Here is a 13,835-nt window from a genome sequence, read left to right as displayed (position 1 = left end):
CTTACTTAATATTTGGCCGGTTTGGCCAGTCTCAATACTTTGAGGTTGAATAATTTGAATACTAAAAATCACTATTTGTAAATGCCCTAATGCAGACTATGGACTGGCCATACTATGGAGTGGAGGGAGCAAAGTTAATGTCAAGCCCCTGCCCTGTTCCTATATACGATTCTCCTATGGGGTCTATTTCAAAATCTATTTGGCAAATTATTTATTATGCAGTATCATGTTTAGGGAATGAAATGAAATGAGGCAGAGCAGAATATGCTATACATATTTATTCTCAATAAATAAATATATATATATATATATATATACTGTATAATATATTCAATTGAAGAGTTGTCTCACTGAAATAACTATCTTTGGTGAATCTATCTGGTGCAGAGGGAGGAAAAGGAGCGGGCCAAATATAGAGCCCTGGGGGACCCCGGTCAGCTGAGTATAGAGAGTTTAATTAAGACACATGCACTCAGATGGGACTCATCTCTCCAGGGTTACTGATGTGATTCCATTCATTCTGCGGTGGGAGATAAAAGACAATCAGGAGGAGACCAGAACCCATTCATCAGTGTTCCACTAACATAATGTGTCTCTACACCATCATATAGACCAGAACCCATTCATCAGTGTTCCACTAACATAATGTGTCTCTACACCATCATATAGAACAGAACCCATTCATCAGTGTTCCACTAACATAATGTGTCACTACACCATCATATAGAGCAGAACCCATTCATCAGTGTTCCACTTCCATAATGTGTCTCTACACCATCATATAGAGCAGAACCCATTCATCAGTGTTCCACTTCCATAATGTGTCACTACACCATCATATAGACCAGAACCCATTCATCAGTGTTCCACTAACATAATGTGTCACTACACCATCATATAGAACAGAACCCATTCATCAGTGTTCCACTAACATAATGTGTCTCTACACCATCATATAGACCAGAACCCATTCATCAGTGTTCCACTTCCATAATGTGTCACTACACCATCATATAGACCAGAACCCATTCATCAGTGTTCCACTAACATAATGTGTCACTACACCATCATATAGACCAGAACCCATTCATCAGTGTTCCACTAACATAATGTGTCACTACACCATCATATAGAACAGAACCCATTCATCAGTGTTCCACTAACATAATGTGTCTCTACACCATCATATAGAGCAGAACCCATTCATCAGTGTTCCACTAACATAATGTGTCTCTACACCATCATATAGACCAGAACCCATTCATCAGTGTTCCACTAACATAATGTGTCTCTACACCATCATATAGACCAGAACCCATTCATCAGTGTTCCACTTCCATAATGTGTCACTACACCATCATATAGACCAGAACCCATTCATCAGTGTTCCACTAACATAATGTGTCACTACACCATCATATAGACCAGAACCCATTCATCAGTGTTCCACTAACATAATGTGTCACTACACCATCATATAGAACAGGGGTGGGCAACTTTGATGATGGCGAGGGCCACTACAGTATATTTCCACCTTCACTCCAGAGGGCCACATTGCATAGTGCTACGTCCTACTTTGTCATTCTAGTATCTCATACAAAAGAAGAAGAAATAGCAGATCTGCAAGCTCAAAACGCACCGCGCCGTGATGCGTTTTGAGCTTGTAGATCTGCTATTTTTGCTTCTTTTGAATTGGAATCCTGAATTTTTTGTTATTTTTTTATTTGAATCCTGAAATGTAACATTTTGATTTAATTTCAAACGCATTTAGTGGTAACATGTCATTAGGTCGAACACCCTTTGGATCGACCACCAAACTCTAACCCAAACCCTAATCCTAACCTCAGTAAAACTATGCCTAACCCTAACCCTAAACCGAACCTCAGTAACCGTGACGCCTAACCCTAACCCTAAACCGAACCTCAGTAACCGTGACGCTGGTGATTATCAAACCTGCCGACGCTCACGGGTGATTATCTAACCTGTCGACGCTGTTTGACCCAACGGGAGTTCGACCTATGGGGCAGTCCCCTATTTAATTATATACCCATGTTACATTTATGAACTTAAATACAAATACATTGTGACATTTTAATACTACTATACTAGGCATTAAGCTTCTAGTATAGACTGAAGTAAATAAAGGGGGTCATGTTTGCATGTTTGGAATTGTAACAGCTGAAATCAATACTATATCAGTATCCCGGTATTAACCTGCGGGCCCCGGGCCGCCAGTTGCCCATGTATGATATAGAACATCTAAATATACTGATGTAGATTCGTGATGAGAGCAAAGAACAGCATTAAGAGGAAAAACAACAAACAGCATTAAGTAAAAGTTCAGAGTACTTCTTCCACCACTGGGAAGATGACAGGACAAATATTTGATCTCAGATGTCAAATCCTGTCTGAAAGCCTCCCTCCTCCACCCATCCATCCATCCATTCATCCACCCATCCATCCAGTTCTCACTTAACTCTCAAATACCTGGAACGCGCCCGAGTCGCGTTAGATTTGAACCACTTTAACCATTATTTTTATGCTTTAACTATTGAAAAATAGCAGATATACAAGCTCACAGCGCGGCACCGAGTGCCGCGCTGCGAGCTTGTAGATCTGCTATTTTTGAAAAATCGTGAAAATGTGTCTTTGAATATCTTTGACCCGATCTTTGACCCGACTTCTAAATCCTTCCTCTAAATCAGCTTTTCTCAAACCTTTTCATGTCAAGGACACCCAAAATTACATGTATTCGGCCGCAGACACCCCATCTCAAAATATGTTGTTCCAGGGACCCACCAGAAGCAGAGATTTGAGTTACAAAAGTATGTTTTGAAAAATATAGATTGAAAAATGTGCACACATTTTCAAGATTTTTCAAAAATAGGAGATCTACAAGCTCACAGCGCGGCACCAAATGTGCACACATTTTCAAGATTTTAAAAAAATAGCAGATCTACAAGCTCACAGCGCGGCACTCGGTGCCGCGCTGTGAGCTTGTATATCTGCTATTTTTCAATAGTTAAAGCATTCAATAATTATCTCTTTGAAGTTCCAGGATGCCTCCATAGACTTCCATGTAATTCATAGTGCACGGATCATGCACGCCCATGCCTAGATCATGCACCACGCGTGTTCACGCCGTTCACAGCTTTCAAACAGAAAAAATCCACTTGGAAATCCGTTCAGGCATTCATAACAAACATGGCTGCCATGTTTGAAAGATGGGGTTGGTATGAGGGTTAAACATGCAAGTTCGCGATCGCGATCATGCCTAGTACATTTTTGGAGGTCCAAAAAATATTTTTGAATATATGGGATAACTCGGGAAACTCGTGGTAAAGCAGTGAATGAGTAAACACATGGAGTGCTTAACGTCTGGGAATTCCCAGACGTTTTAACGATTCTAATAGTCAGGACATTCGACCATCCATTGACTTGTATTCAGCCAGGCTGCAGAAAAATTGCGTTTGGTCAAAACTGCCTGTTTTCTGTGCACCATAGCTTACACACGGATTATCACGGTTGTATTTTTTCTTCTCCATGTGAAAGAAAAGACGTTGGTCAGCCTTTACCGGCACCCTGCGTGTACATAATGGACACATGCTGTATACACAGAGCCCTCGAAAATCAGGTAAATACAATGGGAAAAGGCCTTGGCAGTTAATCTACATTAGTTATGGCAAAACTATGGCAGTCCCCTCCATACCTGCCATGCCGTCGGCCTCCTTGGCTCCAGACAGGTAGTGCTCCTTGCGGTGGTGAGGCTCAGACAGTACTAACCTGCCATGCCGTCGGCCTCCTTGGCTCCAGACAGGTAGTGCTCCTTGCGGTGGTGAGGCTCAGACAGTACTAACCTGCCATGCCGTCAGCCTCCTTGGCTCCAGACAGGTAGTGCTCCTTGCGGTGGTGAGGCTCAGACAGTACTAACCTGCCATGCCGTCAGCCTCCTTGGCTCCAGACAGGTAGTGCTCCTTGCGGTGGTGAGGTTAGGACGGTACTAACCTGCCATCCCGTCGGCCTCCTTGGCTCCAGACAGGTAGTGCTCCTTGCGGTGGTGAGGCTCAGACAGTACTAACCTGCCATGCCGTCGGCCTCCTTGGCTCCAGACAGGTAGTGCTCCTTGCGGTGGTGAGGCTCAGACAGTACTAACCTGCCATGCCGTCAGCCTCCTTGGCTCCAGACAGGTAGTGCTCCTTGCGGTGGTGAGGCTCAGACAGTACTAACCTGCCATGCCGTCAGCCTCCTTGGCTCCAGACAGGTAGTGCTCCTTGCGGTGGTGAGGCTCAGACAGTACTAACCTGCCATGCCGTCAGCCTCCTTGGCTCCAGACAGGTAGTGCTCCTTGCGGTGGTGAGGTTAGGACGGTACTAACCTGCCATCCCGTCGGCCTCCTTGGCTCCAGACAGGTAGTGCTCCTTGCGGTGGTGAGGTTCAGACTGTACTAACCTGCCATGCCGTCAGCCTCCTTGGCTCCAGACAGGTAGTGCTCCTTGCGGTGGTGAGGTTCAGACAGTACTAACCTGCCATCCCGTCAGCCTCCTTGGCTCCAGACAGGTAGTGCTCCTTGCGGTGGTGAGGTTCAGACGGTACTAACCTGCCATGCCGTCAGCCTCCTTGGCTCCAGACAGGTAGTGCTCCTTGCGGTGGTGAGGCTCAGACAGTACTAACCTGCCATGCCGTCAGCCTCCTTGGCTCCAGACAGGTAGTGCTCCTTGCGGTGGTGAGGTTCATACGGTACTAACCTGCCATCCCGTCAGCCTCCTTGGCTCCAGACAGGTAGTGCTCCTTGCGGTGGTGAGGCTCAGACAGTACTAACCTGCCATGCCGTCGGCCTCCTTGGCTCCAGACAGGTAGTGCTCCTTGCGGTGGTGAGGTTCATACGGTACTAACCTGCCATGCCGTCGGCCTCCTTGGCTCCAGACAGGTAGTGCTCCTTGCGGTGGTGAGGTTCATACGGTACTAACCTGCCATGCCGTCGGCCTCCTTGGCACCAGACAGGTAGTGCTCCTTGCGGTGGTGAGGCTCAGACAGTACTAACCTGCCATGCCGTCAGCCTCCTTGGCTCCAGACAGGTAGTGCTCCTTGCGGTGGTGAGGTTCTGATGGGCTCCAGACGGTACTAACCTGCCATGCCGTCAGCCTCCTTGGCTCCAGACAGGTAGTGCTCCTTGCGGTGGTGAGGTTCTGATGGGGTTCAGACAGTACTAACCTGCCATCCCGTCAGCCTCCTTGGCTACAGACAGGTAGTGCTCCTTGCGGTGGTGAGGTTCAGACAGTACTAACCTGCCATCCCGTCAGCCTCCTTGGCTCCAGACAGGTAGTGCTCCTTGCGGTGGTGAGGCTCAGACAGTACTAACCTGCCATGCCGTCGGCCTCCTTGGCTCCAGACAGGTAGTGCTCCTTGCGGTGGTGAGGCTCAGACGGTACTAACCTGCCATGCCGTCAGCCTCCTTGGCTCCAGACAGGTAGTGCTCCTTGCGGTGGTGAGGCTCAGACGGTACTAACCTGCCATGCCGTCAGCCTCCTTGGCTCCAGACAGGTAGTGCTCCTTGCGGTGGTGAGGCTCAGACGGTACTAACCTGCCATCCCGTCAGCCTCCTTGGCTCCAGACAGGTAGTGCTCCTTGCGGTGGTGAGGTTCAGACGGTACTAACCTGCCATCCCGTCAGCCTCCTTGGCTCCAGACAGGTAGTGCTCCTTGCGGTGGTGAGGTTCAGACGGTACTAACCTGCCATCCCGTCAGCCTCCTTGGCTCCAGACAGGTAGTGCTCCTTGCGGTGGTGAGGTTCAGACGGTACTAACCTGCCATCCCGTCAGCCTCCTTGGCTCCAGACAGGTAGTGCTCCTTGCGGTGGTGAGGTTCTCCCAGCTTGAACAGATCCTCCAGCCTCAGGAACTGACACACCCCCTGCCAGATGGAGCCGCACGCCACCAGTCTGTTGCCACGGTAATCCACCAGCAGCAACTTGTTCACGTTGTCAGAAGACTCCAGTCTGAGGGGGAGGGAGGGGAAAGAGAGAGAGAGAGAGAGAGAGAGAGAGAGAGAGAGAGAGGGGGAGAGAGGGGGAGAGAGAGAGAGAGAGACCAACAGAGTCAGCATGAATAATCATGCATTCTGCAACTATCGATTATTCAATCAATGAATGTTCTATAGAGTAACGAAGTCATGACGTGACTCGCTCATCCCCCGGTTCCAATGAAGTAATTCTCTATGGAGAATAACATTGAGTCATCTTAAAATAGTCTCATATAAGCATTGCGGTCTAAAATAAACAAGCGGTCTTTGCGATATTGTATAGTTATATATATGACGCGATATGAAAAAAGGTCTTATGGGAATTAAAAAAACGCAAACCAGGTAGGATGTGTAAATTACGTCACACTTCACTACTCTATTAATCGAATAATCAAGAAACCTGTCTTTAGGATACTTTGTATGCTAACGAATCAATTATCTTAATCAATTCTAATACGATTTTAGAAAATCCCTGAAAACAGTTGATGCGACACATAGTGACACATTTTCGAGATGTATGAAAAACTATTATTTTATTGAAATTGATTATAATAGATTAAACAAAGCAGTTTATTTAACTGTTGCACTCTTAACACATCGGACGCCCACGTGGTTTTGATGTCTTAGTTTGCTGGTGCCCATGGCAACGCATCAAACGCGTCATTTTACCTACCGGCGAGAGTACTGGCGAGAAAAGTAATCCGAGTAAATGTAATCCGAGTATGTCCTGTTTATTTCGCGAAAATCTTTTCTTTCAGTCAGGACCGTTTTTTATCATTTCTAAGCCACAGTGTTTGTGTTACGGCATGTAGAAGAGGCTGCCGTTTTGAGAAAAAAATGAAAAAAGGAAGAGAATCCGGAGAAAACAGCATTTTTGTGCAGCCGCTAAACAGGAAGTCAACGAGACACACAGCACGTCCGGGTGACGTAATTGCGCGCTGCATGTTGGGAAATGGAGTTTGTTTCATCACCGCGGTAGCCAAGTGCAGTAGCTACAGTACAGTATACTGTACAACGCGTCAACCGCGTCGTGGGCCTCCAGCGACATCAAAGAAATTGACTTGTAGACACCACGTGGGCATCCGATGTGTTAAGACAAAGAGATGGGAGATGGAAACGGCCACTCAGACAGGCAGACAGACAGACAGACGGACTGGTGAAAGCAGGTACGCTAGGCAAGGGTGCAGTCTCGCATGGCCAGACTCCCACAAGACTGGAGTTCTGATCATGAGCATGGGTTAAAGCGGAAGTGAAGCCTCCTCCCTACTTCAGTTTCATTTTTAACATTGTGCACATGTAATCCTAATATAAACCAGTAAGACTCCAAATCGGGAGATAAGCATTAAGCAACCGTCAGGTCGCATGTATACACTGCAAAAAGCAAAATCATGGTGGCGCTAGAAGAGGGCCATGAGAGAATTCAGGGGCGGAGGTTGTGGTTTGCCAGCCAAGGAGTGTGTGTGCAAAGTTTGGCATGGATAGGGGCAACGGTGGCGGAGATAAGAGTAGGGCCAAAAGTGTGACGTGACGTGACGTGACATGACGGAGGAACAGCCGGTGGAGGTTTTCATAGTAGCTGTGCAACCTGATGGTCGCAATAAAAATACTCTAAACCTATTTAGCTTGCTGCTTAGCAGAAATTACATTTTAAAATATATTTTTGTAAACGGAAATGCCAGCTTCCGTTACTCGGATTTCAGGAGCTGTAGGTCCAGACTCTACAGTCTGGACCTACAGTCCCCAATTAGCACTCAGACAGACAGACAGACAGACAGACGGTGGGTGCCTACCCGTGGGCACAGGCCCGTACGCTGGGCGGGGGGTAGCACTAGACAGACAGACAGACAGACGGTGGGTACCACTACGTACCTGTGGGCACAGGCCCGTACGCTGGGCGGGGGGTAGCACTAGACAGACAGACAGACGGTAGGTACCACTACGTACCTGTGGGCACAGGCCCGTACGCTGGGCGGGGGGTAGCACTTGGCATTGTCCTCCACCGGGCCGGTCATGTGACTCCTCATCTCCGTCAAGTTGGCCGACAGCTTGAGCACGCGGTTGACGGCGCCCACGAACACCTGGCCCGTCACGGCGTGCACCGTCAGGTGGGTGAGGCTGGTGTCCAGAGCCCGGTACACCACCCTGCCCGCACCACCACCCCCACCTCCACCACCACCCCCAGGGGAGGAGGGGAGGGGGGAGGAGGAGGAGGGTGCAGAGAGGAGAGGCCAGGGATGGAGGGAGAGGAGGAGGAGAGAGAGGAGGAGGAGAAGAGGAGGACGGGAGGAGGAAGGGAGGAGGAGGAGCATGGCCGGAGAGGATGGAGGAGGAGAGGATGGAGGGATGGGAGGAGGAGAGGAGAGGAGAGCTGGATATGGAACGGGTGGAGAGTCGTCTTCAGTGGGGCATGTCTGGATGGAGAGAGAGAGAGAGAGAGAGAGAGAGATTTACGTTTAGATATTTTGTATTTGTTGCATTCACGACTGTAAATCAACGACTTTGAAATGAAATTAATTAAGTATTGATTAGACGTATCGGTCTGGCTGATATATACCGTATATGGACCGTTTTTCATCTGTATCGGCGTGCATGCATGCGTCTCAATTTGTTTCTTTCAACCTCTTGTCCATATGTTGGCCATGTTAACACTTTCTGCACGTAAATCTGTCTTTTCATCGTTTAACAGTGATGTTAATAGGTTTTTAATGTAATGAGTCCCGGGACCCAAGAAGGGTCTTTCGGATGAGTCCCAGGGATATTTTATGGGTCCCACAAAAATTCAACGCGTCATGTCATTTTTGACAAAGTGCAGCATTTAACTTGAATTGGTTATTATATGGTTATTTACATTGTTTATCTTACAAAATACATACAAAAACGAATGAAACAATTAAACTATAATAGTACCTTGAGATGAAGAAGCACTAGGGATGGAGCTCGTTAATATTTATTGATAATGAGCACCTAATCGATGTTGCTTATCGAGCCGGGCTTTTATCGAGCCCACTATTGAGCTTTTTTCTGTTATTTTGTGGAAAGACATGATGAGACACTAATATATATACTGTATATATTTAATTACAGTACTATTCATTAATTAATAATAATAGCCTACTGTAAAACTATACTATAAACTATAGGCTAACATTTCCATGTCTCTCCTTTTTTTTTTTTTTTTTTTTTTTTACAGTAAATGCATATCTATTTTTTCCATTAAATACATTTGACCAGGGCCTTCAAATACAGTACTTTAACAGACAGAAGGCAAGTCAACCTTTTTATTTTTGGAAAATATTTGAAGAAACTAAATGTGTACCGTCTCTTTAACACCTTGACGTCCGAAATAGAATGGTGGTTGGTAGATTAGCCGTGAAATTTCTATTATTGTATTGTGATCTGAGACATAATATTATGTTTATAAACATGACCCCGCAGCCCCTCCATCTTGAACAGCGCCGCTGTTTTTTTTTTTTTTTTCCCCAGGCCAGTAACTCACCATGATTTTCTCGATTTCCGTTGGGATAGAATGGGGGTTTTGGCCGATCGTCGATGTCCCCGTGCGTTTCGCGTGCGCGATCCTTTCACGTAAATGTCCCCGCAAATAGTCCATGTGTGACTGAAGAACAGAACTGAAAAGTTTCGCTAGCATAGCCCCAAGCATGGCTGCTGTAGGAGCTCGAGTGTGCAGACAGCAAACGGATGGCTGGGAGTAGCCTTGGAGAAGGAGAGGCGCTGACGTCACCTCTGCTTCATGCACGGTCTGCATGAGCTATCAGTGCACGAGTGGTGACTAGGGAAGGTTAGACGATCGCCGATTTTCGGATCAAAAGCTTTTATTCCGGTTTTAAAGACAAAGTCCGGGAATGTACGACGTGGCTGAGAGTCCCTGGGGGGATGTGCGATATAGTACGGTTTTAACATTAAGGGGCTCCCCGTGGCTTAGAAGGTGTTAACAGTGTAATTTATAATGCATAGTACGACGGTGTCACGCAACAAAAAAATACCCAATCAACAAGCTCAAACCGTGTCTGCTCGCACCGCGTTGTGATCTTGTACATCTGCTATTTTCGGTAGACTGAAGTCGTCGCGCTGGCAACGCTACGGATTCATTCGCACGGAGCGATACATTATAACTCTATGGCAGTGATTTTGAGTGTCCCAAACGGATTATTATCGATGGAATCATTCATATTTTCAAGCACCACATACTTTGGGTGGAAGAGAACGGTTGTCGCGCTGCTTCAACAGCCCGCGTTGGAGTTGTTTCAACTCCTCTCAGACTAGCTCTGGTCCATAGCGTTAGTGGAGGAGAACTCCACTAACGCTATGGACCAGAGCTAGTCGCAGACGTGCAAAGTTATTGATTGCACTTGGGTCTTATGTGATGCACTATGGACAAGTGCCTGGCTCCGTCTGCATTGTCGAAGTGTTCCCTCCCGAGCATGATGTAACAACCGTGCTGCATATAGCCCATTGTATTTAGCTCTCCCCTTGTCTTTTCAAAAAGGTAACCAAACTTTTTAGTGTTTCACGCGTTCCACCGTTGTTCCGCGGCATGCATGCACTTCCAAAGCACACAACTATCGATGACGCATTGTACCTCCCGGCCCCCGGCCGCTATAGCAGCCCATGACGTGACGCTTACCCGATAACAGGCTCGACAAGCCAAACCCACGTTTGGTGGGGGAACCCTTCTTGGTGTATCACCTAACACGCTGTGCCACAATGGTCAGAGAGCGGCCCGGTGCTACGCTAAAACTAAGGCACCCATTGAATTCTGTGACCATGCACGGCGCACAAAATAGCGTCGGTGGATTCCAAACACACACTGTCGTTAGTTCTATCGTCTGTTTTAAGACTTTCTACGCGGATTTCATTTGTGTTAACGTAGGGTACAGTAGCATGCCTTCACCCATGAACAATGGTGGCGTCTGTGGACTTTTTAAAATATTTTTTTTTTCCGTAAATTATTTTAACGTGGACTCCAATGGAGGCGATGCGTCCGTGGGACCCCAGGACAATGACGTGAATGCGTCTCTAGGCAACGTGAATGCGTCAGAGACGCGGGACGCGCACGTAATGACGTCACTGGTTTAACCCGTTCAGAACGGGTACACATTATTGTGTATTATTATTTTAATACACATTGTATTTGATGTATTATTATATTATGCAGATCTACAAGCTCGCAGCGCGGCACCGAGTGCCGATGCCAGAAGATTCAGAAGAGGCTCATCGCGGTCGCATTTCTTCTTTACCGAGCGAAAACACACGATCGTTTGATGTTACACATCGTGGTCACGCCCGTGACTTCCGTGGGTCCTTCCATACAAGGTTTAGCATTTTTCTGAATTATAAAAACTACCTGGCAGGAAAAGTGTTTTAATAATAGAGGCTATGCAAGCACATGCATGAAGTCAATGGCAAATCGAGTGGCAAAGTGAGTTCAACGTCGTGTAATGTCATTTAATGCAATCAGACAGGACTTTTCTGTTTGGGTGTATACTATGCCAGTGATGCTACTAGCCCTGCATTCTGCATCCCTTACCCATATTTTTAATAAAGGACTCATTAAACTAAGCATCCCTGCATCCCCAAGATGCATACAACACTATCCTTCCTGCTATCAGTCATTTCACTGCACCAGCTGAGCTGCATGTGGTGGAGTCTCCACAGCTGTGCGTTCTGGCATTATTGATGAGATGATTGAGATTGTCTTGTTGTAAATCCATGCTTCTGTCCTTTATTAACGACATACAAGTAGCTATTTGCCACTATTTGTTTAAATTAAAGTCCTTTTTGATGTTTTCACCGTTGATACATAAAGCGTGTGTCGTCGCGGGACCCATAAAATTATTCTGGGACCCATTTGAATGACCACCTGTGGGTCCCGGGACCCATTACATTGAAAACCTAGCAAAATCACTGCTATGGGCTGTCAAGGTCAGAAAGTAGTTTTTTGCCACTCAGTAGGCGTTCCCACATAACTTCCACTCTTCCAGGTATGATGATGATGATGATGTCATGCACATACACCATGTGCTTTCTATTTTATTCTATTTTCTTTTTTTCAACAGCAACACACCAGGACTAGGAAAGGAGTATCAGGCACCATCAGGTACACTACAGTAAAAAAGCCTGTCTGGATTCTCTCTCTGCAAGACAATACAGTTGTACAGAGTATGCTCATAAACACTGGACATTTAGAACAAGACAATACAGTTGTACAGTGTATGGTCATAAACACTGGACATTTAGAACAAGCAGGGGAATAACAGTTCAACCCCAATTAGAACAGAGAGCAGCAGAGTTATGGGCTGTGAGTGAGAGCCATTAGTAGAACTCCATGGACCAGAGCAGTGTTAGCAGCACTGGACACAACAGAACAACCAGGCAGAGACTGAAGTAACAGCTTAATGTATTAGACCATAATAGAGGTGGTGATTCAACCACACAGTAAATATACTCATCCTGGTCAAATATACTCATATATACTTTTTTGCGATTTTTATTTCAGTGGGTGAGGGCATGCGTAGTGCCGTAGACAAGTGGCTAAACATGTCGTTTTAGACACAATAGGCCACTGATATTCTTTATTATTATTTACAGTAACACTACTAGCCCCCAGAAGTCATAGCATGTTTCCTAAACCCACCAGGCTTGAGTTAAGACCCGCCTCGCGGAAACGCCAGAACGTCCAGGAGTGTCTGAAATCCTTTCCGGACACATGGAGGGTGGATAAAGTCAGAGTAAAGGCATGAAGACAATCTTAAAATTTGTACTGAGAAAAGCCTGCATTTGCACAATGCACAGCTATTAAAATAAACTGTGCTTAAAAAAGGGGAAAACTTTGTAACTTTGCTAAAGAGAAAAACTTACTGAGAAAGCTATTAATTTGTCACTATTGTGCTCAAAATAAAAACTCTTACAGTCTTACAGTTCTTATCAGTTAAATTGTTATAGTTTGGATATGGGTTTGGCCGTATTCTGCGTGTATTATTGTAATGGATCGGTAGGTAGTAGCCTAGGTACAGTATTGCTTTGCACTAAGTCTAACGTTCATATGCACTTTCATACTTAAAGGGGAAGACCACCCATTTTCAATATTGAACTGTGTCATTAATATACCTTAGAGGATGTGTGTGGAAATAGAAAAAAAGTTCCCCCCCTTCTGTGTTGCCTAGAACTGGAGGATTGATTTTGGGGTTTGTATTGTAAATTACAACTTGATGACATCACACATTGTACTTTACAATACAAACCCCAAAATCAATCCTCCAGTTCTAGGCAACACAGATGGGGGGGAACTTTAAAGGACCTACACCATGAATTTTCACTTTTTCTATTTTAAAACCTTTTTTTGGGGTCCCACTGGCACCTTCTATCCTCACAAAGTCCTATTTCTGACAATTGTGTCTTTCTCTGGTTTTGGGCAGACAGAGATGAAAAGCTTTCCACGGGTTCTCAGAACAGTGCTGTTCTGAGAGTTGACGAGAGTGACGTCACTCTCGTTTTCCCGTTTTTTTTTCAGAGTAAAAAAAAATATATATATATTTTTTTTTTTCTAATTTTTTTTTCAAAACTTTTTTTTTTCAAAAAAATGCAATGCAGTCAAAAAAAAATTTTTTTTTCAAAAAAAATCTTTTTTCAAAAAATTTTTTTCAAAACTTTTCAAAAAAATTTTTTTTTTCAAAACATTTTTTTTTTCAAAAAACATTTTTTTTTCAAAAACTTTTTTTTCAAAACTTTTTTCAAAAAACTTTTTTTTTCAAAACTTTTTTTTTTTCAAAAAACTTTTTTTTTTCCTGGAAAAACCCC

General features: G+C 45.3%; 1 protein-coding gene across 1 annotated transcript in view; it reads right to left on the bottom strand.

Moving 5' to 3' along the window:
• Nucleotides 1-8,326, bottom strand: part of plxna3 (plexin A3) — a gene marked incomplete at its 5' end in the record, with an annotated part of 238,462 nt that extends 230,136 nt beyond the window's left edge. Inside the window, 2 exons of the mRNA XM_080733945.1 lie at nt 5,804-5,994; nt 7,962-8,326. Coding sequence (XP_080590071.1) covers nt 5,804-5,994; nt 7,962-8,326 — 556 coding nt within the window. The remainder of the gene's footprint in view (nt 1-5,803; nt 5,995-7,961) is intronic.
• Nucleotides 8,327-13,835: the final 5,509 nt, after the last annotated feature.

Source organism: Nannobrachium achirus (assembly GCF_963921795.1).
Source record: "Nannobrachium achirus genome assembly, chromosome: 9".
In the NCBI taxonomy this organism is placed as follows: Eukaryota; Metazoa; Chordata; class Actinopteri; order Myctophiformes; family Myctophidae; genus Nannobrachium; species Nannobrachium achirus.
Note: the sequence above shows the minus strand (reverse complement) of the source record. Positions and strands in the feature narration are given on the sequence as shown.